Here is a 27385-nt window from a genome sequence, read left to right as displayed (position 1 = left end):
GTCACTAAACAAAGTTGAGGACTACCGGTACTTAAACCAGTCTTTCTCAAACTTGGGCCCTTTAAGAAGGGCAGACTTCAACTCCCAGAATTCCCCAGCCAGCATGCCCATTGCTAGGACTTGTGGGAACTGAAGTCCGCATATCTCAAAGTTGCCATGTTTGCAAAGGCATTGTTCTAGCCTGCACCACTTTAATCAGCGTTAATCAACCTTGGGCCCTTTAAGAAGGGTACACTTCAACTCCCAGAATGCCCCAGCCAGCAGCTGGCTGGGGAATTCTGGGAATTGAAGTTCACCATCTTAATGTAACCAAGTTTGAGGAACCTTACTATATAGACCAGGAGTCTTGAAACATGGCCCTTTTATGACTTGTGGACTTCAACTCCCAGAATTCCTCAACCAGCGTGCCTGGCTGAGGAATTCTGGGAGTTGAAGTCCACAAGTCATAAAAGGGCCATGTTTCAAGACTCCTGGTCTATATAGTAAGGTTCCTCAAACTTGGTTACATTAAGATGGTGAACTTCAATTCCCAGAATTCCCCAGCCAGCTGCTGGCTGGGGCATTCTGGGAGTTGAAGTGTACCCTTCTTAAAGGGCCCAAGGTTGATTAACGCTGATTAAAGTGGTGCAGGCTAGAACAATGCCTTTGCAAACATGGCAACTTTGAGATATGCGGACTTCAGTTCCCACAAGTCCTAGCAATGGGCATGCTGGCTGGGGAATTCTGGGAGTTGAAGTCTGCCCTTCTTAAAGGGCCCAAGTTTGAGAAAGACTGGTTTAAGTACCGGTAGTCCTCAACTTTGTTTAGTGACCATTTGAAGTTACAAAGACACTGGAAAAGGGACTTAAAGCTGTTTTTCACACTCACAACTGTTGTTATGTGTTGAAAATTAAGACACTTGGCACCTGGCATGTATTTATGAAAGTAACAGTGTCCCAAAGTCATGTTGCCCACCTTTTGCGACTTTCAGACAAGCAAAGTCAACGGGGAAGCCAGATTCACTTAACAACTGGATTGCTAACTTAACAACTGCTGTGATTTGCTTAACAACTGTGGCAAGAATGGTTGTAAAAATGGTGGGGGGGAACTCGACAACTCTCCTGCTTAGCAACCAAAAGTTTGGCCCAATTGTGGTCATTAAGTTGAGGATTACCTGTAGAACAATTAACCAGTGGAACAACCTGCCTCCGGAAGCGGTGAATGCTCTAGCACTGGAAGTTTTTAAGAGGAGACTGGACAGCCATTTGTCTGAAATGATATACGGTTTCCTGCCTGAGCAGGGGGTTGGACTAGATGACCTCCAAAGTCCCTTCCAACTTATTATTATTGTTGTTGTTGTTATGTTCACAACCCAATTGCTAGAGATGTTCAGAGAGGATAAATTTCTTTTGCGATCTCTTCAGCTAACTGCCCTGCCCAATTGACTATAGGGGTGCAAACCAACATAATCTTACCAAAAAGGTTACATTTATTCTTGCTTTTTAAATTCTGTGTTCAAATTTAATTTGCATGGGATCAACAGACAGGAGAACTGTCTTGGGATCTGTTTGGCTAGCTGATCTGTAAAATTCTAAAATGTATGTACACCCAATTGCAAAATTGCTGTACAAACCCATGCAGGCTTATCTGGCAAATTAAAGATAGATAGATGATAGATAGATAGATAGATAGATAGATAGATAGATAGATAGATAGATAGATAGATAGAGACAGACAGACAGACAGACAGACAGATGAGGTATAGATTTATTATAGACAGATGATAGATTTATTAGATAGATGATATAGATTTATTAGACAGATGATATAGATTTATTAGATATATATTTAAGGTAAAGGTTCCCCCGCACATGCGTGCTAGTCGTTTCCAACTCTAGGGGCCGGTGCTCATCTCCGTTTCAAAGCCGAAGAGCCAGCGCTTGTCCGAGGACGTCTCCGTGGTCATGTGGCCGGCATGACTAGACGCCAAAGGCGCACGGAACGCTGTTACCTTCCCACCGTAGCGGTCCCTATTTTTCTACTTGCATTTTTACGGGCTTTCGAACTGCTAGGTTGGCAGAAGCTGGGACGAGTAACAGGCGCTCACTCTGCTACGCGTCACTCGGGATCCGACCCGCCAAACTGCCGACCTTCTGATCGACAAGCTCAGCCTCCTAACCCACTGAGCCACCGCGTCCCTCAGATATATATTTATTAGATATTTAAATAAATATTAATCACGGTCCATCGTGAATACCTAATGGCAATTTATTCAACTCTTGTCGTCGTCTTGGAAGTTTCAAGGTGTTTCCTTGCCAAACTGGAAAGCCACACTTTTCATCCCTTGCTTAGGCATGCCGACTTTGTGTGTCTGTCTGTGTCTCTTGGGTTTTTGGCGTGACCCAGCGGCTCTCAATCTATATGACCCCTTTTCCTTTTTCCTGCTCCTTCCCTTCTCCGCGAGGAATGTTCCCAAAGATTCGTTCTGGCAAAAGACCAACCCTACTTTTTTTTTTTTGGAGCGGTGGGGGGGGGGAGGAAGAGGAAGCCACGCCTCTTCAGGGGGAAAGTTTATGTGAAACTTTCTTTGAGAAAACACACACACACACACACACACACACACACAGAGCAAGAGAGGGGCGAAAAAAGGAACCAGGGAAAAATAACACACAACAAACAAACAGCAAAATGCGAAGGAGAGATGAGGATGCGCTTTGAAAAAGGGGAGCCCCCCCACCCCTCCACCCCGGACGTTTGCGACGGCTCAAAGCCGGGAAAATTGGGGGGGGGGGTCTTTTTTTTTCCTAAAAAAGCAAGCTTTTGTGGGGGATTTTTTTTCCTTTTGCAAAAGAACGGGGGGGAGGCCGCTGAAGCCCCCCAGCACGAGTTAGAAGTTGCATTTTATTAACCCACCAACCCCCCCCCCCCCGCTTGGATTCTCAAAGAGACTCGTTTGCACCGACCGAACCGGATCGCCCTTTTGGGGAGGGCCTGGAAGTTCGCCGGGCGAACCTCGACTTCGATCGACCACCCCTGGTGGGGGGGTGTTTTTTTTTGGGGGGGGGGTGTTTGCACACCCCACCCCGTTTTTCCTTCTCCATCCCCCCCGGGGGAACCTGGCTCGGCCGAGCGAATCGGAACCGCCGCGCGGAAAGAGCGTTTACATTGTTGCCATCTCCCCGCCGCTCCGGAGCTGCTTTCGGCCGGATTTTCCTCGCCTCCACCCGCCCCCCCCCCCCGCGCCTCGCGGGACCCGAGCTCGGAAGTGAACGTGGGAACTTGGTGGAAGTCTGCTGCAACTTGCCCTCCTCCTCCTCCTCCGGCGCTTTTTCTTTCTTTCTTTCTTTCTTTCTTTCTTTCTTTCTTTCTTTCTTTCTTTCTTTCTTTCTTTCTTTCTTTCTTTCTTTCTTCTTTCTTTCTTTCATCTTTTTCCTTCTTTCGCACGCTCTATCATTTCTTGTTTCTTTCTCGTTTTTTCTTTCTTTCTTTCCTTCCTTCCTTCCTTCCTCCCTCCCTCCCTCCCTTTCTTTCTCCTTCTGCCTATTTTTTCCCCTTTCTCTCTTTCCTTCGGCCTCTTTCCCTTCCTTCCTTCCTCCTTTCTTTCACCCTTTCTTTTTTGTTCTCTTTCTCGTACTCTCTCTCTCTCTCTTTTTCTTTCTTAACTTTCTCCTTCCTCTCTCTTTTGTTTCCTTCTCCTCCTTCCTCCCTCCTCCTTTCTTTCACCCTTTCTTTCTCCTTCTTTCTCGTACTTCTCTCTCTCTCTTCTTTTCTCTCTTAACTTTCTCCTTCCTCTCTCTCTGTTTCCTTCTCCTCCTTCCTCCCTCCTCCTTTCTTTCACCCTTTCTTTCTCCTTCTTTCTCGTACTTCTCTCTCTCTCTTCTTTTCTCTCTTAACTTTCTCCTTCCTCTCTCTCTGTTTCCTTCTCCTCCTTCCTCCCTCCTCCTTTCTTTCACCCTTTCTTTCTCCTTCTTTCTCGTACTTCTCTCTCTCTCTTCTTTTCTCTCTTAACTTTCTCCTTCCTCTCTCTTTGTTTCCTTCTCCTCCTTCCTCCCTTCCTCCTTTCTTTTCACCCTTTCTTTCTCCTTCTCTTTCTCGTACTTCTTTCTCTCTCTCTCTTTGTTTCCTTCTCCTCCTTCCTCCCTTCCTCCTTTCTTTTCACCCTTTCTTTCTCCTTCTCTTTCTCGTACTTCTTTCTCTCTCTCTCTCTCTTCTTTTCTCTCTTAACTTTCTCCTTCCTCTCTCTCTCTCTCTCTGTTTCCTTCTCCTCCTTCCTCCCTTCCTCGGATGGCTTGAAGGCGGCGGCGGCGGCGGCGGCGTGCCCGGGACGCTTCCAGGACTCGGGGATCCCGCCGCAGCTCGGCGGGGAGGGCCCTGCAGCCGCCCGCCTCAACAATGGCGGAGGCGGCGGAGAGCCAGAAGAGGAGCCCGCTCTACCGGAGCGTCTCCTTCCAGCGCCTGGCCAAGTGGATCGGGCCGGCCCAGCCCGACGGAGGAGGAGGAGGAGGAGGAGGGGGCGGAGGAGGCGCCCTTCGCGGGGAGCCGCCGCCGCCGCCTCGCCAGCCGCCCAGCGCGCAGCGCTCGCCGCCACCGGAGCCCATCGGGCGGCGATCGCCGGGCCGCGCCGCTTCCTTCAGCGTCTGCCGCCCCGCCGCCGCCGCCGCCGCCGCCGAGCCGGCCGGCCGCGCCCTGCGGAGCCTCTCGCCCTCCGTGCGCCAACTTTCCCAACGCTTCTGCGCCGGCCCCGAAGACGAAGCCCCGCCGGGCCGCGGAAGAGCCACCTGCGCCCGCCCCGCCGCCCAGGAGGAGCTGGCGGGCGCCGAGGCCGAGCAGCCCCCGGACCCGCCGCCCCGCCGCCGCAGCAGCAGCAACAGCGCCGCCGCCTCAGCCTCCTCAGGCAAAGGGCCGGGCGATCCACCGGCGCCGGACTGGCCCAGCGTGACGGCGATGCGCAAACTTTTCGGCGAGAGTTTTCGGCGGCAGCAGCAGCAGCAGCTGCAGGCGTCCGAGCGGCGACGGGGCGGCCCGGGCGCCGACGGGACGGCCCTGCGGAGCCTGACGGGGCTGCCCTTCGACGGCGGGCCGGCTCTGGACGGGCCTCGCTGGGCCGAGGAGGAGGAGGAGGAGGAGGAGGAGGAGCGGCCGGCCGGCCCGCCGCCGCCTCCGCCGCCCCGCAGCTGCGTCCCTTTCGCGGGGCTCCGGGCGGCGCGGGGCTCCCCAGGAGCGGCGGAGAAACCGCCGCCGCCGCCTCAGCTGTGGGATACTTCGCATTCCTGGCATAGCTCGGCCGCCGCCGCCGCCTCGTCGTCGGCGTCCTCCTCCTGCCCGGCCTGGGGCGGCCGGGTCCCCCCGGAGGTCTCCAGCAGCAGCAGCAGCGAGGAGGAGTCGAGGCCCTCTCCCGCCTTGGGCCCCGCTGCCGACGGGCTGGGTGGGAAGAGCTGCCCCCGAGGCTCCTCAGGCAGCGAGGAGGAGGAGGAGGAGAAAGAGGAGGCCCAGTCCACCCCGGTGCCCCGGAGACGCTCCCTTCGGAGGAAGAAGAGGGAAACTGAGGCCCAGGAGGAGGCCCGGGCAGTGCCCGGCATGGAGTGGCACCTCAAGGCCCAGCTGGAGCTTTCTGGGGGTCTCCTGCCCCCCCAGCTGGAGGAGAGGACTCCCCCAGCCCCAGAAGCCAAAGGGGCCTCCCTTGCCGAGGGAGCCAGGCCGCTTTTGGGGGGGGTCCCCCCTGAGGGCGGCAGGCCCTTGCCGGGCCCTTCCCCCGGCCCGCTTTCCTCGGGGTCCCCCCTGCCTTTGGTCTCCCGGGTCTCCAAGGTCAACATCCCCCCCTTTGCCTCCAGCCCAGCCGGCTCCCGAAGTAGCAGCAGATACTCCAGCACGGAGACTTTGAAGGAGGAAGAGCAACAGGCCGGATGCTGGGTTGGCCAAAGCAAGCCGGGTCTCGGCATGGGTCGGACCCCCAGTTTCGGCCCGAACGACAGCCCGGCCCGGTTGCAGCCTCCGATCCGGGCCCGTCCCAAGCTGCCCTTGGGGTTGGTGAGGACCAAGCAGGAGTTGTCCTCCTATGAGAGTTTGCTGCCTTGTGGCCTCGAACCCGTGGCAGCCAAGTCCAAGCAGCAGAAGTCCAGGTCCAACCCTGACATTGCCAGCGAGACCTTGGCCCTCCTCAGCTTCCTGAAATCGGACCTTCTGGAGCTGAAGGCCAGGAAAAAGGGCAGTAGGTTGGGGGACCAAGAAGACGTGGCGTTGGGCGGCGGCGGTGGTGTTGGTGGTGGCAGCGGTGTCGGCAGAGATGAACAGTGTCCCCAAGGAGGAGCCGAGCACCAGATAGTGGGGAAAACTGCAGGTGAGGTTCAACCACCCAACCGTTGGGTCTTGGGCAACCGTCCAACCCTGAAGGACCTCACGGCGACGCTGAGACGGGCCAAATCTTTCACTTACTCAGACAAGCCGGCCTCCCGCCGTCTGTTTTTGCAGAACGCCATGAAGCCAAGTTCTTCGGAGCTTCTGCTGGCCACTCGCTTTGACCACAACGGCGTGGTTTCCGACAGCCGGGAGAAGGAAGACGAAGTCCTCCCTGTAATCATTCAAGATCAGTACATCCAAGAAGCCAGGCAGGTTTTTGAGAAGATAAGTAAGATTGGCTCTGAACATGACTATAATTTTGCTCTGGAGCCCAAGGAGAACGCAAAGGGGGAGGAGGCCTCGAAAGAAGAAAGCTGTGGTCAGTGCTTGGAGAAAGCGGATTCCGAAGGAAACCTATCCTGCAGGAAATCTTTAGAAGAACGTCCTGAATCCAGTATGACAGATGAAGGAATTGTGACCGAACCGGAGACGTCTCCAGCGTACAGTTATCTCGATCCATCCGTGGCTGCGTGGAAGTTGGCCAACCGTAGAGGAACTGAAGCCGGTCCTCTTGAGAAGAAGGAGAAGCTTCTCCTAAACCATCTAACTGAAGGGAATGAGAAGGTGGCACTTGTGGATGAGGTGCTCTCCAACCACAAAATGGTGTCCCAGGGCTTGTCGGAGACGCCTCTGACTCCGAGCGCCCTTCGGCGCCGGAGGAAGTTCCCCTCCTTGGGGAACAACGGTTCCGAATCCAGCAACGCAAGCAACGGCGAGTCCAGCGGCGATTCCTACCGCTCTCTCAGCGACCCCATGCCCCACAGGAGGTGCTCCATCTCGGAGGACTCCAAGAACTTCTCCGTGGATAGTAACCTTCTGGGCTCGTTGAATTCAAAGACCGGCATCCTGGAGTCCTCAGCTGCGGCCTTGTCGGATTGCACGGGAAGCGCGGCCAGCGACCTGTCCGTTTGCAGTGATGGCCTGAAGGATTATAGCACCCTGATCCAGAACATCGTCAGCCAGCCCGGAGCCATGGACAAGGTGATCGATGAGAAGGGCAACGGGAAGCCCATCAAGAAGAAGTCGTTCAGTGACCCTAGCCGCCGTGGCGAGCATGCCAGCCCCGGCTTCATGGGCGCCGGAGAGCCCATTAACGAAATGGAACAGAACATCCCTCCCTCCAGCAGCGAACCCATCCTTTCGGAGCAAAGGGACCAGTCCACGGAGCAGGAGGGGTGTAGGTTGTCCTCCCAGTCGGAGCAGATGCTGCTGATGGCCCCCGAAGACCACGAGGTTGACGTCCCTCAAAACTTTGGCTTTCATCCCAAGCTGGCCGAAGTCTTGTCACCTCGGATAGTCCGGCGAAGTTCCAAGAAGCGCATCGACCGAGTGAGTAACCAGGAAAGCAGGAAGGAAGAGACGGCGCTGCCTTCCGCCGTGCCCACCACGCTGGGCAGAGCGAGGCCGGCTTCCAAGCATGTGCGCCACAGCAGCGAGCCTGCCACCTTTCCTCCCATCTCCGGTGCCCACCTGCCCACTTCGCTCTATCAGAACGCCCACCCGGTCATTCAGGAGCTGCCGCAGCTGCCGGCAAGACCTTCCGCAGCTCTTCAGGTCCCATCCCTGGAGGATGTCACCAAGCACTACATGTTGACTCTCAGTTCTGGGGAGACCGTCCCCAGCACCACTGTGGATACCCCCAGATCGTCCCCTTCCACGCCAACCACGACGGAACCCAAGCTGCCCAGGTGCCCCAAACACCATGCAGATGTGAGTGCCACCAGCTCCAGGAGCAAGCCGAAAGTGGTGAGTTTTGTGGGTCTTTCTTTATTTTTTTTCCTGGAGTCTTTAAGAAATGTCCTGGCTAAAGGTTATGTTTTTAATAGGTTCCGCATCAGGGTGAAAATTTTGCAAAACCGAGTTGTCCCACCGATAGGATTGTTGCACGGCCAGCATGTAGGGTCTGGATGTCACTTGCCTTCTCCCAACTTCATTTGTGGTGGGGCTGTGATGACATCACACACACACACACACACACACACACACACAAACACACACACACACACAGACCCTTGGTTTGAACAGGGTTGTGTCTAAGGAGAGAGACAACGGCCTGAAACAGTCTGCCACGCATATTTTGGTTGCTAGTCCTCGTGGCAAGTAAACGCAGAGGCTGATGTTACGTACTGTTTGTCAGGCTTCACGCAAGAGTGTTGTTTGCGTGAAGGAGGTTGGTTTGTGTTGGTGTTTTTGAGGTCTGAAGGAGGAATTAGACCATGCGGCACATGAGGGCTGTCTCTTTGGGGGGGGGTTGCGTTGTTGTGTTGTGTCTGAGGGGAATTGAGCACCCATCCAGTAGAACAGGGATCTTCAAACTTGGCCCTTTTATGACTTGTGGACTTCAACTCCCAGAATTCCCCAGCCAGGCACATGCTGGCTCAGGAATTCTGGGAGTTGAAGTCCACAAGTCATGAAGGGACCACAGTTCCCCCACGCTGACTGAGGAATTCTGGGAGTTGAAGTCCACAAGTCATGAAGGGGCCATAGTTCCCCCACGCTGACTGAGGAATTCTGGGAGTTGAAGTCCACAAGTCATGAAGGGGCCAAGTTGGAAGACCCCTGCAGTAGAATGACACAGCACAGACCAAAGCCTAAGGCAGTGTTTCATAGCCTGGTACACTTTTAAGATGGGTGGACTTCAACTCCCAGAATTCCCCAGCCAGCATCTTAAAGTGGCCTCTTAAAGCGGCCACAATTGAGAAACGCTGATCTAAACTGGAACAGGCCAGCGCAATTCTTCCCAGCCTTGGCAACTTGGAGATGAGGGGACTTCGATTCCTAGAATTCCTGACTATGGCCATGCTAGCTAGGGAATTCTGGGAGTTAAAGTCCACACAGCTTAAAGTGGGTGAGATTGGGAAAGAGCCAGGTGTATGGAATATGTCAGGGAGGATTGGAAGATAGAGGTGCCATTGAATTAAGCTTGACTCTTTATATCTCTACGATCAGATCCACGTTGGGACTTATTTTTTGGCAATAAAGGTGGTCCTTGACTTTGGACTGCAGCTGAGCCCAGATTCTCCATTGCTAAGCAAGACTGTTGTTACATGGGTTTTGCCCCATTTTATGAGCTGTATGACCGAGTCTCTGAGCTTGGTTGTTCCCTTACTTTGTTACCCAACTGGGTAACATCGTCAGAGCTAAAAGAGTTTGGGCAAGCTACTCGCTTATAAACAGAGAACAAACCCCACTCCCTTCTAGCACTGATGGTGTTACCTAGTTGGGTAATGTAATGTCTGCAAGAAAACAGCCCAAGCTCAGAGAGCACCAGGGACCCCGCAGCCTTCCTCCTCCTCCTCCTCCTCCTCCTCCTCCTCCACTCCACAATCCCCCTCCCTTCTAGCACTGATGGTGTTACCTAGGTGGGTAATGTAATGTCTGCAAGAAAACAGCCCAAGCTCAGAGAGCACCAGGGACCCCGCAGCCTTCCTCCTCCTCCTCCTCCTCCTCCTCCTCCTCCTCTCTCCTCCGTTTTCTCCTCCACTCCACAAACTCTACTCTCTTCTAGCACTGATGATGTTACCTAGTTGGATAATGTAATGTCTGCAAGAAAACAGCCCAAGCTCAGACAGCACCAGGGACCCCACAGCCACCCTCCTCCTCCTCCTCCTCCTCCTCCTCCTCCTCCTCCTCCTCCTCCTCCTCTCCCCTTCGTTTTCTCCTCCACTCCACAAACCCTTCTAGCACTGACGGTGTTACCTAGTTGGGTAATGAAACATCTGCAAGAAAACCACCAAGCTCAGAGAACACTAAGGCCCACATGATCCTCCTCCTCTTCCTCCTCCTCCCCCTCGCAAACCTCACACCCTTCTAGCACTGATGGTGTTGCCTAGTTGGGTAATGAAACGTCTGCAAGAAATTAACCTCAGAGAGCATCAAGGATCCCACAGTCCTCCTCCTCCTCCTCTTCCTCCACTCTGCAAACCCCATTCCCTCCTAGTACTGATAATGTTACTTAGTTGGGTAATGAAGCGTCCGCCCGCAGGAAAAGAGCCAAGCCCAGAGGAGCCCACAAGCATTCCCTCCCATTGATAACCCTGAATGATGGCTGAGCAGGCAGTCTGGCTTCTCATAAGTTGCTGAGCGACAAGAAAAACGAACCCCATTTAACCCTTCCCAAACTTAGCATGCAACCAGCCAGTTTTCATAAAGGTGAATTCCTGTTCATCTGCCTTTCTGTAGAGCGGGTTGGACCACAGCTCTCATCATCCCCAGCCAGGATAGGAAATGCTGGCTGTCCGACACATCTGAAAGGAGAAGGATGTAATTTGCAGTTTCCTCCCTTAGACAGTAAATTATACAGCCCAGAAAGTTGCATGTGGAAAAAAAGAAAAAAGAGGGATTGAGGCCCTCACTTAAGTCTATGGATGGGTTTAAGTCTGCACAAACAGCAGGATTTGAGGTGAGTAGGAAAACCTGGGGTGGACTTTTATCAGAGGAGATGGACTTATTGAGAGCCCTTGGACTCTTTTATGACTCGAGGACTTCAGCTCCCAGAATTCCTGAGCCAGCATGGGGGGAACTATGGCCCCGTCATGACTCGTGGACTTCAACTACCAGAATTCCTCAGCCAGCATGGGGGAAACTATGGCCCCGTCATGACTTGTAGACTTCAACTCCCAGAATTCCCGAGCCAGCATGAGGGAACTATGGCCCCTTCATGACTCGTGGGCTTCAACTCCCAGAATTCCTGAGCCAGCATGAGGGAACTATGGCCCCTTCATGACTTGTGGGCTTCAACTCCCAGAATTCCTGAGCCAGCATGAGGGAACTATGGCCCCGTCATGACTCATGGGCTTCAACTCCCAGAATTCCTGAGCCAGCATGGGGGAATCTATGGCCCCATCATGACTTATGGACTTCAACTCCCAGAATTCCTGAGCCAGCATGAGGGAACTGTGGCCCAGTCATGATTCGTGGATTTCAACTCCCAGAATTCCTGAGCCAGCATGGGGGAACTATGGTCCTTTTATGACTTGTGGACTTCAACTCCCAGAAATCCTCAGCCAGCATGGGGGAATCTATGGCCCTTTTATGTGGACTTCAACTCCCAGAATTCCTGAGCCAGCCGAGCTCAGCTTGGAAACCTCTCCCTTTCCCCTCAGCATGGCTGGCTCAGGAATTCTGGGAGTTGAAGTCCACCAGTCATAAAAGCGCCAAGGTTGCTACCCCTGGACCAGAGTCTTCGGGAAGGGATAACTTACATCTTGATGTCCCACAAAAAAATTGTGATTGCACAACATGTTGGAATAGGCTAAAAGAGGATTTGGGTGGCTTATGGTTCAGTGTATAGGTAGTCCTCGCTTTACAACTGTTCATTCAGTGAGCGTTCAAAGTGACAACAGCACGGAAAAGAAGCAAGCCATGACCGTTTTTCACGCTTAACGGCCGCTGCAGCATCACGTGATGACACTTCAGAGGTTTGGCAACGTGACTCGGATCCACTTAACAACCGTGTGTTACTAGTTTAACAATGGCGGTGACTCGCTCAAGAACCGTGGTGAGAAAATTCCTAAAGAAGTCCTAAAATGGGGACAAAATTCACTTCACCAACGTCTCGCTTAGCGACCAAAATTTTGGGCTCACTTGCGGTCGTAAGGTGAGGACTACCTGCATTTTTTTTTTGGTTAGTTCTAGCTGTCCGTTCCCCGTTACATTTTTGAGCACATTTAATATTCTCTTGTTCCTGTGTGAGGGGGGTGGTGGCTCTTTCTGAGAAGGAATGTGCGATGTGTCTGCTGGTATTTTGTTTTGTGCAAAAATGATAATCTCTTTTTTTTTCTTTTTCTAATCCTCTGGCTACTTTAATTTTAGCCAGCCTTGGGATAATACAAAGGAATTTGGAAAAACAAAACAAAAACCAGCCCTGGAATTGAAAATAACGTCCAATGGATGACAGAAAAGGCTTCCGGATACAAACCTTAGAGAGGCAGGTCAAACACACCTCGCGTTTTGTGGGTTGCAATTTTGCAGGAAACATTGATTTCTGTGGTTTTGGAAATGACAACGTTCCACCGAGGAAGACGTGCGTTGCCGGTTTTTCATGCTGGCTTATAGCCTTGCCTTGATTTGTGTTTGCTGAATAAGTAGATTGATGTACAGGCAGTCCTCGCCTTACAACAATTCGCTGCGTGGCCGTTCAGAGTGACGACGGCACAGGGGAAAAAGTGACTTAGGGCTGTTTTCCACGTTTACGACCGTTGTGGGTCACGTGACCAAAATTCAGAGGCTTGGCAACCGAGGATTTGGCAGCTGACTCGCATTTATGACGGTTTGCACCGTCCCGGGATCACGCGATCCCCTTTGGCAACCTTCCGACAAGCAAAGTCAACGAGGGAAGCCGGATTCGCTTAACGACCGGGTTACTAACTTAACCACTGGAGTGATTCACTTAACAACGGTGGCAAGAAAGGTTGTACAGTGGGGCAAAACTCACTTAACGAATGTTTCACTTAGCAACAGAGGTTTTGGCATTGATTGTATGTGTTTTTCAACTTTTTAGCTTGGCAGATCTGAGGAATCGGGTTTGGTGTGTTGTGCGAATACGTTTGCAATCAAGGGCTAAGGCTGTCAGTTGTTCTGTCTAAGATTATACCTCTGCAATCGCCAAGGATCTATTATCTCTTGTCCTAAAGCAGAGGTCTTCAAACTTGGCCCTTCTATGACTTGTGGACTTCCAGAATTCCTCAGGCAGGCACGCTGGCTGAGGAATTCTGGGAGTTGAAGTCCACACCTCTTAAAATGGCCGAGGTTGAGAAACACCAGTTTAGCTCTTTCTGAGTTAGTGTTATTTCCCCCTCCCATTAGGGGTCTTCAACCTGGGCTCTTTTATGAATCCTGGACTTCAACTCCCAGAATTCCTCAGCCAGCGTGCCTGGCTGGGGAATTCTGGGAGTTGAAGTCCACAAGTCATAAAAGAGCCAAGGTTGCCTACCCCTGATGTAGACCCTGTGGTGAATTTAGGATGGCTGGCTGTGTTCTTGCCAAGCTAAAGAGGAATTGAAATTTTTCCTTTGGGGACCAATTCATTTGTCTTTCAGGATTCACATGAGTAGGCAAAACCACACCGGTCTTGGTGGGAATATGAATTCTATATTTTGCAGATTCAACCTCAGCCATCTTAGTCAGACTCTTCCAGAGACTTCCCACATTAAGGCTGTGCTTGAGGATGCTGAAAAATATTGAGAACATATGCTTTCCATCTCACTAACGCAACCCCTCTCTGTTGTCCATCCAAGCAGACGTGTCTTTTTTCAGACTTTCACACAAGCCTGGGGGGAAAAAAAGAGATGGCTGCTTTAAAGCTTCAGCTTTTTAAAGCAGTGTATCTTCCATGCAACTCTTTAAAGCAGCTGCAACTTTTCCAGGCTTGTGTGGAAGCCTGAAAAAAAAGGCAGCTGCTTTAAAACTGTCTCCTTTTAAAATAACCTGTGTTTCGTGCAACTCTTTAAAGCAGCTGCATCTTTTTCCCCAGGCTTGTGTGAAAACCTGAAAGAAGAGGCGGCTGCTTTAAAACTTTTACCTGTTTAAAGTAATGTGTTTCGTGCAGCTCTTTAAAGCAGCTGCAACTTTTGTGCACGTGTGTGAAAGCCTGGGGAAAAAACAGGAATTGCATGTTGACAGTACATCCTTCATGCAATTCTTCAAAGCAGCTATACCATTTCCAGGCTTGTGTGAAAGTCTTGAAAAAGATATGACTGCTTTAAAAAGAGCAAAGTGGTGCTTCTCCCTTTGAACTCACGTTGTTGATGCTCCCGATCCATTTTTCAGTATAGAAGATGGAGGTCGGGTTCACACAACACGGTAAATCCTAATGCAGCTGGTTTGGTTGAAGCATTGCATTGGGTAATCAACCAGCCATTGTAGGTTTCAATCATGGTTTATGGCCTAGTATGGTCTCAACCAATTGTGCTTTACTCATAAACCGTTGTTAAGCAATAGATTGGGCAAATGAAGACCTTCGCTCTTTCCGCCGTGATCTGAAAACCTATTTATTTGAACAGGCCAGCCTGGTTTAAGGTTTTGGGGTATTTTAATTATTTATTGTTAGGGCTTAATTAATTTATTTATTTTTAACTTTTGTATGTCATGTTTTTATTGCCCTGTACACCGCCCTGAGTCCTTCAGGAGAAGGGCGGTATAGAAATTCAATTAAATAAATAAATAAATAAATAAATAAATAGTGCTAGATTAACATTTCCTAAGCTGATGTTCACAAGCTGTGTGAGAGTTAATTGACAGAAACATCCTCACACATCTGGAGGGGATCAGATTGCAGGAAGGAGGTCCTGGTGGACAGGTTGTACAATATTCCTCGAGGTACGACCGCAAATGAGCCCAAAATTTCCGTTGCTAAGTGAGGCATTTGTTAAGCGAGCTTTGCCCCATTTTGCGACTTTTCTTAACACCGTGGTTAATCGCAGCAGTCGTTAAGCCAGTAACCCAGTTGCTAAGCGAACCCAGCTTCCCTCCGTTGACTTTGCTTGTCAGAAGGTCACCCAAGGGGATCACGTAATCCCGGGACACGGCGACCGTCGTAAATAGGAAGCGGTTGCCAAAGCAGCCGAATTTTGATCAGACGACCCCGGGGACGCTGCAGCGGATGGTTGTGAAAAATGGTCACGCCACTTTTTTCAGTGCCCCGTTGCAACTTCGGACACTAAACAAACTGCGATAAGTCGAGTACTGCCTGTTCAGAAGTCCCCATTTATTTATTTATTTATTTTATTGAATTTATATACCGCCCTTTCCTGAAGGACTCAGGGCGGTTTACAGGGTACTTAAAACATAATTAAAAGAATTAAATTTAATCCCTGAAAAAATATAAAAAACCCCAATTAAAAACTCTCAGCCTGGGCCAGAAAGCTCGAAGAGCCAGGTCTTCAGGTCCCGGCGAAACGAACGAAGGTCGGTCCATTTGCACTGGAGAACAAAGGATCCTGAGTAGCGGATGAACAAAAAACGGGCCATTATCACATCCTTCCCTTCGCAAGACCACACGGTTAGACCAGGGTTCCCCAACCTTGAGCGGGGTGTGTGTGTGTGGAGACGCCTTGATGTGCGCGCGAATGGGGCTAGAAGCGCATGCACGAATGGGGCCACGATTGTGCACGTTATGCAAAGGGGGGGCCAGGAACGCCGGCACAGTGCTTGCGCCTCCGCAGTGCTAGCGCGAGTGGGGGGGGAGTGTGCGCTCACAGCGACAGTGGCGCCCGCATGCTGCGGCGATGCTAGCACGAGGGGGGTGCACTCGTGATGCCAGCTAGCGCCTGTGCAACGCTCACGGTATCGCTAGCACCTAGACGTGCTGCGACACTATTGCAAATGCGTGTGTGCGTGCGCACGGATACGCGCACGCGCTGGACACTCACTCAGGTGGCCCGGTGGCCAACAGCCCACGGCCTGGTAGTGGGCTGTGGCTCACAGGTTTGGGGACCTCTGTGTTAGATCTTTGAGGCAGAACAGATCAAGAGATCAGAGAAAGGATTTCAGGAACGCAACTTGAGTGTGGCAAAGTAGAACAACGGAAATGCTCAACGTCTGCGGAGACTTGCAGCCATCCAGGTCACAGTTGACCCAAAGGTGTTCCTCCTCCAAGAAGCTTCTTCGGTTCTCAAGAAGTGAAGAAAGCTGCTCAGATGAGAAGCGAAATTTCTTCAAGGGAAAAAAAACAAAAGCGTTTTCTCCCTTTAGGGTTAAATAAATAAATAAATAAATTGAATCTTTATTGAGGATTCTTTTAATATGCATCAGGATAAAGATTAATCAGTCAATAGAGGTATATATTATCCCCCACAGCAATGTGAAGTAGAGGTGGTTCAAATAACAACAACAACAACAACAACAGTAATAAAAGTTGGAATTTAATTTAATTTAATTTAATAATATTTCTATACCGCCCTTCTCCCGAAGGACTCAGGGCGGTGAACAGGGCAAGAATAAAAATACAGAATTACAAAAGTTAAAAAATGATTAAATACATGCCCACTAAAAAACAATCAATACATATTAAAACCCCAATAAAATGACCCCACCAATCCCCCATCAGGCCAGGCCGGCTTGTTCGAACAAGTATGTTTTGAGATTGCGGCGAAAGGAGCGAAGATCGGGCGCCATCCGGAGCTCAACCGGAAGCTGATTCCATAGGGACCTTGGAGGTCATCTAGTCCAACCCTTGGAAGGGACCTTGGAGGTCATCTAGTCCAACCCCCTGCTCAGACAGGAAACCGAGCAGTCTCATAGAATAGAGTAGAGCTGGACGGGACCTTGGAGGTCATCTAGTCCAACCCCCTGCTCAGGCAGGAAACCCTACACCATTTCAGACAAATGGCTGTCCAGTCTCTTCTTAAAAACTTCCAGTGATGAAAAAAGCTGATTTTTTTATCCAAAGATGAGAATACATTTAAGCTACCGTAGCTTCTATCTTGAAATTGCTTTCAGAATTTTGTGCTGGCAATGAAGAAAAAAAAAAGAAAAGAAAATGAAAACTTGATTTTGTTTTCGTTAATCCGACAGGTGTCTTGTTTAGAGAAACGGTTTGTGCAAATTGCGGTGTAAAAGCAAAAAAGTTGTGACTGCGATGTGGCTTATTTTCTACCGTGTTCAAGAGAGTGGGAAGTGGGTGCCGGTTTTTTTTCTTTTTCTCTTCTTTTCCTACACTTCTCTTCTTTTTCTTTGACCTTCCCCCTTTTCTAATTCTCTTACTACCTTTTTAAAATTTCTGTTTGTATTTTATATTTCGATAAATCAATCAGATTATTTTTTTAAGAAAGGAAAAAAAAACAAACTTTTTCAAAAGTTGCCTTTTGAAAAACAAACAGCTTTGGAACCATAATGAATACTTCACGGTAGAACAACAGACTCTTGGAAAAAAACCTACCCCAGTTTCTCTCTGTAAAGTCGCGTGCTTCACATAGAGACGGACACAGAGCTGGGGTAAAGATGAGTTTATTCTGAACAGAACGAACTGGGGAAACAGGGAAGCCTGGCGTCTATTTGTACCTGCCCAGGTGGATGGCATCCAATCAGTTCAAACCTGGGCTTCCTGCCAGTGCAGGTGACAATGGGTGTAGATCCTGGCTTCCCACCAGGCTGACCATGCCTGGGGCTGTCAACAGCTTAACTCATTAGGCTTATCCTGAGTGAGCAGTCATCGCCCGGAGCTGTCCAGCCCCTCTGCTGATCTGCACCATCAGCCTCCTGCTGTGCTGTCCTTTGTGTATGCTGGGAGGCATACACTGCACTCTCCACTTCATCTTATACCAAACAGAATCAAGGTGGGGCTGCATTGAGCTTCTTTCTCACGCCTCCTGTGCGTTGTTCCCAGGAAAGAGCTGTCCTTTCATTTCTCAATCCTTGCATTCCTTCCTCCAGCTGATCTCCATATTCCTACACGTTCCCCCTCTTCCTGATCTTCTGAAACATGGAATTAACCTGAAGCCGTCTGCTTATTTTAATACGATTTAAGTGGGATGGAGTTGTGCTCTTGGGAGGGAATCTTTTTTTTTCCCCATGCACTTCTCGCCATCATTTTAAATTTTCTTCTCATAATGCTGGACGAAGGAAAAGGAGGTCAGATGAGCCTTGGTGGAGCAGTGGGCTAATGCCTCCTTAAGTAACACCAGCTGCCTGCAATTAGTGCAGGTTCGAGTCCCACCAGGCTCAAGGTTGACTCAGCCTTCCATCCTTCCGAGGTAGGTAAAATGAGGACCCAGATTGTTGGGGGCAATTAAGCTGACTTTGTAATAATGCCGCTTGGGGGTGTGTGAAAGCCCTAACAAGCAGGCATATACATAGAATGAAGGCTACTGCTAAGCTTGTAAGCCGCCCTGAGTCTTCGGAGAAGGGCGGGATATAAATGGAATTAAAATAAAATAAAAAATAAATTTCCCCAGCTCGTCCTTACAGTCCAGAGCCAATTTCTGCTAACTGGGTTTGTCTGGGTTTCTTCAGAGCTGAAGAAGATTCTTGGGTGAGAAGCGAAACGTCTTCAAAGAAAAACCAGAAGGTCCAGTTGCCTCCTTGAAAAAAATAAATAAAAAAATAGCACCTTTGGGATATTTAGGCTTCTGCAAACTTTTAGAAATGTGTGGGGTTTTTTTGTGTTTTTTTTTGTAACCCCTGCATTTCTGCTGTCTCTTTTAACTCTCTCTCCCTTTTTTCCCCCCTGGATGTTTGCTTTTTATTCCACCTGGTCTCCAGTGAAATACTTCCTAAATACGCTGGTAAGGTTTGAATAGACGGATTTCCTGAATGACTTTATTCTCTTTACAACTCAGCCTGCGGGCTCCTCGCCTCGCCAGCTGGCTGCATTCTGCATTTGTTGCTGTTAAGTCGTGTCCGACCCATTGCAACCCCATGGACAACGTTCCTCCAGGCCTTCCTGTCCTCTACCATCTTCTGGAGTCCATTTAAGCTCAGGCCTCCTGCTTCAGTGACTCCATCCAGCCACCTCATTCTCTGTCGTCCCCTTCTTCTCTTGCCCTCAATCTTTCCCAGCATTAGGCTCTTCTCCAGTGAGTCCTTCCTTCTCATTAGGTGGCCAAAGGATTTGAGTTTCAACTTCAGGATCTGACCTTCTAAAGAGCAGTCAGGGTGGATCTCCTCTAGGACTGACCGGTTTGATCGCCTTGCAGTCCAAGGGACTTGCAGGAGTCTTCTCCAGCACCAGAGTTCAAAGGCCTCCATTCTTTGGCGCTCGGCCTTTCTTATGGTCCAGCTTTCACTGCCATACATTGCAACTGGGAAGACCGTAGCCTTGACTATACGCACTTTTGTTGGCAGGGTGATGTCTCTGCTTTTTAGTGTGCTGTCTAGATCTGCCATGGCTTTCCTCCTCAGGAGCAAGCGTCTTTTAATTTCTTGGCTGCAGTCCCCATCTGCAGTGATCTTGGAGCCCAGGAAAATAAAATCTGTCACTACCTCCATTTCTTCCCCATTCTGCATTTACCTCTTGGTAAATAAGGAAACTGTTCAATGGGAAAAGTCATCCTGTTCCTCAACCTGCAGTCTGCCCAGGATGATGGGTACAGACGAAGGCAAGACGAAGAGTCAAGAGATGGAAACTAATCCAAGGAGAGAAGCAACCTTAGAACTAAGGTTAGACATTTCCTATCAGTGAGAGCAATTAATCGGTGAAACAAGCTTGCCTCCAGATGTTGTGAGTGCTCCATCACTGGAGGTTTTGAGAAGAAATTGGACAGGCCATTGGTCTGAAACAAGATAGGGTTTCCTGCTTAAGCTGCGGGTTGGACTAGAAGACCTCTAGGGTCCCTTCCAAATTCTGTACCACAGGGGTCCTCAAAGGTCTTAAAATTGCCAAGGTTGAGGACCCCCGCTGTACCAGGTAGGCAGGCAACCCAACAAAAGAACTTGTAAAAGTTTGGGTCAAATTCCCAAAATGAGGCAGCTCTGAGTATCCTTGAAGCTTTCATGCAGTATTTGAAATGGGTCAGCCGCCAAGGTGTGTGGACTTCAACTCCCAGAATTCCTAGGGCGTTTATTGCGGGCAAAATAGGAGGAGGGAGGAATAGTAGATACCGGCACTCCTTGACTTATGACCAGAGTGGAGCCCAAAATTTACATTGCTAAGCAAGACAGTGCTTAAGTGAGTTTTTTTTTAATTTATTTATTTATTTATTTATTTATTTATTTATTTATTTATTTATTAATGGGACTTATATCCCGCCCTATCTCCCGAAGGACTCAGGGCGGCTAACAACAATAACATATAATAAATACAGAAATTAAGATAAAATTAAAATTAAAGGCCTCTGTACAATAAATTAAAATTAAAAATTAAAATAAATTAAAATTAGAGTTAAAAATTGTAAACATAATTAAAATCCTTGTCAGTCCAGGTCAGCCAGGTGGAAAAGGAGTGTTTTGAGTTTTGCCTTTACGACCTTTTTTTGCAGCAAATCACTGCAGTTGCTAAGTGAATAAAAGCGCCTGAATTTTGATCACTTCACCCTGGGGATGCTGCAAACCGTCGTTAAGTGTAAAATAATGCTCATAAGCCACTTTTTTTCACCGCCGTTGTAGCTTCGAACGGTCACTGAATGAATTGTAAGTCGAGGACGTGGTTCAACCCTCTGTCTGGATGCAGAAAAGAGACAAGTCTAAAAATTCAGGATGAAACGTTGACAAAATTAGTAAAAGATTAAAAAAAAAAAATTCTACATAAATGTCAGACAGATAAGCGACCTGCAGGGAAGTAGAGAAGATGCAGATATGGAAGGAATGTAATAAAAAAAAAGACGAGTGAAAAACAAATGACTGCGAGGAAAGAAGCATGAAAAAACAATTATTAGGAGTGATAATCTACTTACGGATTTAAGGAAAGAGAAGCTTGCAGACAAAGTAAGAAAATAATTAGGTACCAGGATGTTCTGGAAGATTGAAGTTTATGTTAATGGCAGTTATGTAACGACGCTTGTTGAAATGAGCAAGGTGCTGTCTGAAAAAAATCGGGTAAGAAAATGAGTGTTGCAAAAATTTAAGACTATGGCATAACATCCAAGGAGAGAAAATGAAGTGTGATGTTCAATTTTGATATCTTTATGGAAGAAGGAACGCTTGGTCCTGTGGTTAAGACCACCAGCTTAGAAACCAGGAGACAGTGAGTTCTAGTCCCGCCTTAGCCAGGAAAGGTAGCTGGGTGATTTTGGGCCAATCACTGGGAGACAGTAAATTCTAGCCTTGCTTTGGTGACTTTGGGCCAATCACCAGGAGACAGTGAGTTCTAGTCCCGCTTTAGCCATGAAAGCTGGCTGGGTGACTTGGGGCCAATCGCCAGGAGACAGTGAATTGTAGCCTTGCTTTAGCCATGAAAGCTGGCTGGGTGACTTGGGGCCAATCGCCAGGAGACAGTGAATTGTAGCCTTGCTTTTAGGCATGAAAGCTGGCTGGGTGACTTGAGGCCAATCACCAGGAGACAGTGAATTGTAGCCTTGCTTTTAGCCATGAAAGCTGGCTGGGTGACCTGGGGCCAATCACCAGGAGACAGTGAATTGTAGCCTTGCTTTTAGCCATGAAAGCTGGCTGGGTGACTTGGGGCCAATCACCAGGAGACAGTGAATTCTAGTCCTGCTTTAGCCATGAAAGGTAGCAGGGTGACTTTGGGTCAATCACCAGGAGACAGTGAGTTCTAGTCCAGTCTTAGGCACGAAGGTTAGCTGATGACTTTGGGCCAATCACTAGGAGACAGGGAGTTCTTGTCCCACCTTAGCCATGAAAGCTGGCTGGGTGACTTTGGGGCCAATCACCAGGAGATGGTGATTTAGGAGCTATGGTGATGCAGTGGTTAAAATGCAGCATTGCAAGCAAACTCTGCCCACAGCCAGGAGTTCGATCCTGACCAGGCTCAAGGTTGACTCAGCCTTCCATCCTTCCGAGGTCAGTAAAATGAGGACCCACATTGTTGGGGGAGGGGGGCGACATGCTGACTCCGTAAACCGCTTAGAGAGGGCTGGAAAGCACCGTGAAGGGGTATATATCGTAAGTCTAAGGCAAGGGTAGGCAACCTTGGCTCTTTTATGACTCGTGGACTTCAACTCCCAGAATTCCTGAGCCAGCCTGGCTCAGCTTGGAAACCTCTTCCTTTCCCCTCAGCATGGCTGGCTCAGGAATTCTGGGAGTTGAAGTCCACAAGTCATAAAAGAGCCAAGGTTGCCTATCCCTGGTCTAAGCTTATTGCTATGGCTATTTCTAGTTCTACCTTAAGCACAAAAGCCAACTGGGTCATTTTGGACCAGTCCCTCTCTCCGCCCAACCCACCTCACAGGGTTGTCGTTGTGGGAAAATAGGAGGAGGCAGTATTTTCTTTTAGGGTTCTGTATTCCATTTTTCTAGTGTTTTATTTATATATTTTTTATCTTTTTAATATTTTAATCTGTCCAGTGTTCTCCTGTGGTAAGATGGGCAGCCAGTATATTAGATAGATAGATAGATAGATAGATAGATAGATAGATAGATAGATAGATAGATAGATAGATAGATAGATAGATAGATAGATAGATGATAGATAGATGAAAAATAGATTAGATAGATAGATGAAAATAGATTAGATAATAGATAGATAGATAGATGAAAAATAGATTAGATAGATAGATAGATAGATAGATAGATAGATAGATAGATAGATAGATAGATAGATAGATAGATGATAGATAGATAGATAGATAATAGATAGATGAAAAATAGATTAGATATATAGATAGGTGAAAAATAGATTACGTAGATAGATAGAGATGAAAAATAGATTAGATAGATAGATAGATAGATAGATAGATAGATGATAGATAGATGAAAAATAGATTAGATAGATAGGTAGATAGATAAAAAATAGATTAGATAGATAGATAGATAGATAGATAGATAGATAGATAGATAGATAGATAGATAGATAGAGCTTGCATTATTTATAAAGTAATAAAGGCAGGATAAAAATAGAGGCAAAATAACAAACTGGCTGGCCCTTTCCCCCTCCAGACAGACCTAACTGCCTATCTTTGGCAAAATTCGACATTTTCTTCTTTCCAGAAGTCGTAAATTGAGGTGGGTCGAGGCTGCAAATGGCTGAAGCAGCCCTAACTCGTTTGAACTTCTGGGCTGCCCGGCCCGTCAGAAGTGGGTGCCACGTTTTCCCTTTTATGGGCAATCTTTTCCAGCAGTATCTTTTGACAACCTCTTGGCTCTTTTATGCCACGGACCGAACATAAAACAGTATTCTTATGTTACTTTTTGATTTATTACCTATCGGGCGAGGACTCCGCGGAGTGTCTCCACTTCAGACTGGAGTGGAGAACCCAGGGAGGTGAAAAGGCTGGAATGAGTGGCCCACAAAATCACGTTGCTTTGGATGCCCCCCACCACCCTTGGCCCAGGGGGCCTTTGAGCCTTGGTGGAGCAGTGGGCTAATGCCTCCTTAAGTAACACCAGCTGCCTGCAATTAGTGCAGGTTTGAGTCCCACCAGGCTCAAGGTTGACTCAGCCTTCCATCCTTCCCAGGTAGGTAAAATGAGGACCCAGATTGTTGGGGGCAATTAAGCTGACTTTGTAATAATGCCGCTTGGGGTGTGTGTGAAAGCCCTAACAAGCAGGCATATACATAGAATGAAGGCTACTGCTAAGCTTGTAAGCCGCCCTGAGTCTTCGGAGAAGGGCGGGAGATAAATGGAATAAAAATAAATAAAATAAATAAAACAAATAAATATGTGCATGCTGTGAGAGCCACAGAGAAGGAGTCATTTTTTCAGTATTTCAGGAGAAAAGGATGGGAAGAGGCAGGGGGGAAAAAAACCCTCAACAAATGAGGAATTGCAGCTTTTTTAGAATATCAAGATCGGGGAGAGTTTCAGCTCTGACTTCGAACTCTTCAGAACCCAAGTCCGGTATCTCAGGGGCTGCCCCAAAGAAGAGGGAGTCAAGCTATTGCTCCAAAGCACCTGCAAGCAGGCCGAGAAGCGACCAGGATGTAAACTCACCAAGGAGAGAAGCAACCTGGAACTAAGGAGGCATTTCCTGAGAGTGAGAACAATTAATCAGGGCAACACCAGAAGTTGTGGATGCTCCAATAACGGAGGTTTTCAAGAAGCCATTTGTCTGAAATGGTATAGGGTTTCCTGCCTGAGCAGGGGGTTGGACTAGATGACCTCAAAGGTCCCTTCCAACTTTATGATGATGATGTCTTTTCCTCAGGCTTGCTCAACATTTGGAATAGCCCTAAAACAGGGGTCCTCAAACTTGGCCACTTTAAGACTTGTGGACTTCAACTCCCAGAATTCCTCAGCCAGCATGCAGGGAGTTGAAGTCCACAAGAAGTGGCCAAGTTTGAGGACCCCTGCCCCAACATGTAACAAATGTTTTTCAACCTTGGCAGCTTTAAGACATGTGGACTTCAAGTCCCAGAATTCCCCAGCCAACCATGTTGGTTTATATATCAAACTTCTTAAACCATCCATTGCTTTGGAGAAGGCTCTCCTGTGCCCTCGGTAATGCCTCTCTCTGATCTGAGGAGGGCTTGCATCCCATGGCTGGCCAATGGGCAGGATTTCATCTCCCAGAATTCTCAGCAGGAGGCACGTGGACTGGAGGATTCTGGGAGTTGAAGTTCCTGTCTCTGCAGGCCTTTTAACTATGGACAAAACCCTTCTGTGGCTTAGTTATTGCCTCTCTGTGGCCTGAGAAGGGGGGTGCATCCCATTCCTGGCCAAGGGGGCGTATTTCACCTCCCAGAATTCTCAGCAGGAGGCACGTGGACTGGAGGATTCTGGGAGTTGACGTTCCTTCCTCTGGAGGCCTTTTAACTATGGACAAAACCCTTCTGTGGCCTACGGTAGTTATTGCCTCTCTGTGGCCTGAGAAGGGGGTGTATCCCATTCCTGGCCAAGGGGGCGTATTTCATCTCCCAGAATTCTCAGCAGGAGGCACGTGGACTGGAGGATTCTGGGAGTTGAAGTTCCTGTCTCTGCAGGCCTTTTAACTATGCACAAAACCTTTCTGTGGCCTAGTTATTGCCTCTCTGTGGCCTGAGAAGGGTGTGCATCCCATTCCTGGCCAAGGGGGCGTATTTCACCTCCCAGAATTCTCAGCGGGAGACACATGGACTGGAGGATTCTGGGAGTTGAAGTTCCTGCCTCTGCAGGCCTTTTAACTATGGACAAAACCCTTCTGTGGCCTAGTAGTTATTGCCTCTCTGTGGCTTGAGATGGGGGTGCATCCCATTCCTGGCTATAAAACCATGTCAAAGAAGCCTTGGCTACGTAACAACCAACTGTTTCTGCTCTTTTAGCTTGTGTGAGTGGTTTGTACCGATTTTTCTCTCCCTCCTATCCAGCCTCTTTTGGAAGAGAGAAAAACCAAGTTTTGGCTGCTGTAGGAACCCCCATCAGAGACAAATGCCAGCCAGCCAGCCTGGGTTTAGGAGATGAGGGGAGCTGGCTTGGGGACCAGAAAGATAAATAAATCAAGGGCAGGCAGCTGGTTGCTATAGCAACTCTCCTCCCAGGTATGCAATTTAGAGAAGATGGAAGAGAAGGGTGAATGACAGACCGTCTAATGGTGTGTTTCTTTTTTCTTTTCATTTTTTTCATTAGATTTCCTTTTTAATGTTTACAGTTCATAAGTGCTTAAGAAAGAACGTGTTGTCTGGGTCTTAGCTTAATAACATATAATGAAATCCTAATCTCCACCTCGATTTTCCAGCCATTGGTAAAACTAACACCCCCCCATTTGAAAATATTCTGTGTCTTCTTTTTCTTGAATCTTCAACGCGAGTCTGCCCATTTCTGCACATTCCAATATTTTCTTAATGATATCATCTTCAGATGGTGTGTTCCTGTGTTAGCTTTCAGACCCACCACTCCCCCAGGTACCAAGGTGGCTTGCGTGCGAATCTCCCTTCCTTTTTAAACCACACAACAACAACCCTGTGAGGTAGGGCAGGCAGAGTATAACAATAACAGAGGCGGAGGGGAACCTGGAGGTCTTCTAGTCCAACCCCTTGTTCAAGCAGGAGCACCTTATGCCATTTTTGACAAATGGTTGTCCAGCCTCTTCTTAAAAACCTCCAGTGATGCAGCACCCACAAAGTCTGGAGGCAGGTGGTTCCACTGGTTAATTGTTCCCACTGTCCAGAAATTTCTCCTTAATTCTAGGTTGCTTCTCTCCTTGATTAGTTTCCTTCCGTTGCTTCTTGTCCTGCCTTCAGGGGCTTTGGAGAATAGCTTGACTCCCTCTTCTTTGGGGCAATCCCCGAGATATTCAAATATAATACAATAGAGTAGAGTAGAGTAGAGTAGCGTAGAGAATAGAATAGAATGGAATGGAATGGAATGGAATGGAATGGAATGGAATGGAATGGAATGGAATAGAATGGAATAGAATGGAATAGAATGGAATAGAAGTAGAAATAGGAGTAGAAATAGGAGTAGAAATAGGAGTAGAAATAGGAATCTGGAAGGGACCTTGGAGATCTTCTAGTCCAGCCTGCTCAAGCAGGAGAACCTATACCATCTCAAGACAACTGACTGTCTATCCTCTTCTTAAAAATCTCCAGTGATGGAACGCTCACGATTTCTGGTGGCAAGCTGTTCCACTGGTTGATTGTCCTCACTGGAAGTTTCTCCTTAATTCCAGGTTGCTTCTCTCCTTGATGAGTTTCCATCCGTTGCTTCTTGTCCTGCCTTCAGGCGCTTTGGAGAAGAGCTTGACTCCCTCTTCTTTGGGGCAACCCCTGAGATACCGGAAGGCTGCTATCCTGTCCCCCCTCATCCTTCTCTTCATTAAACTAGACATCCCCAATTCCAGCAACCGTTCCTTATATGTTTTAGCCTCCAGTCCCCTGATCATCTTCGTTGCTCTTCTCTGCTCTCTTTCCAAAGTAGGAGCAACTGACCTAAAGTTGCTTAGAGAATCTCTGCAGCCAACCGGGATTCGAACTCGACATCTCTCTGATCCTAGCAGCCCCTCAATCGGTGCCCCCTTGGCTCTCTCTAGGCTCCATAACAGAAGGTGCCGTGTTATGCCGCCATCTTGTCAACCAGCATCCTTTTGCATTCCGGTTGCAAAGAGGTTTTTTGGCACAAAGCCGGTGGCTAAAAGGAAAAAGTGCATGGTGGTTTTTTTATGAATGGAAGTGACTCCACGGCTGGAAAGCCTTTTTTTTTCTCCTGTAAACAAAACATTAAATTGGAATTAACCTGCCGACTGTTTTGCTTTGTTTCAGATTTGGCTCTTTCTCAGCCCTGTTCCAAAAGGGTTATTGCTGTTTTTAAGGGGTAACATTCAGACTGAATTACTCACGGGAAACCTCCGTGACTGACATGATATTAAGGCTTTTGAGTCACTTCACATTCCTGTCTTTCAAAGGGACTTTGGGATGAGCTTCAACTGAATCTTACCCATTATTTGTGAAGATTTATTTGCTTGATTTAATCCACCTTTATTATAGGACGGGTGTTCAAACCTGGCCCTTTTATGACTTGTGGACTTCAACTCCCAGAATTCC

General features: G+C 48.5%; 1 protein-coding gene across 1 annotated transcript in view; it reads left to right on the top strand.

The window, feature by feature from the left end:
• The first annotated feature begins 4228 nt into the window (after positions 1-4228).
• The window catches only part of ARHGEF17 (Rho guanine nucleotide exchange factor 17), a 123865-nt gene continuing 100708 nt past the window's right edge, over positions 4229-27385 (top strand). The window contains exon 1 of the mRNA XM_081327788.1: positions 4229-8121. Within this exon, the coding sequence (XP_081183914.1) occupies positions 4372-8121 (3750 nt within the window). The 5' untranslated portion in view covers positions 4229-4371. The remainder of the gene's footprint in view (positions 8122-27385) is intronic.

This window comes from Vipera berus, assembly GCF_964194415.1.
Source record: "Vipera berus genome assembly, chromosome: 4".
NCBI lineage: Eukaryota > Metazoa > Chordata > Lepidosauria > Squamata > Viperidae > Vipera > Vipera berus.
The sequence above is the reverse complement of the archived record's forward strand: the minus strand, read 5'-3'. Positions and strand labels throughout refer to the sequence as shown.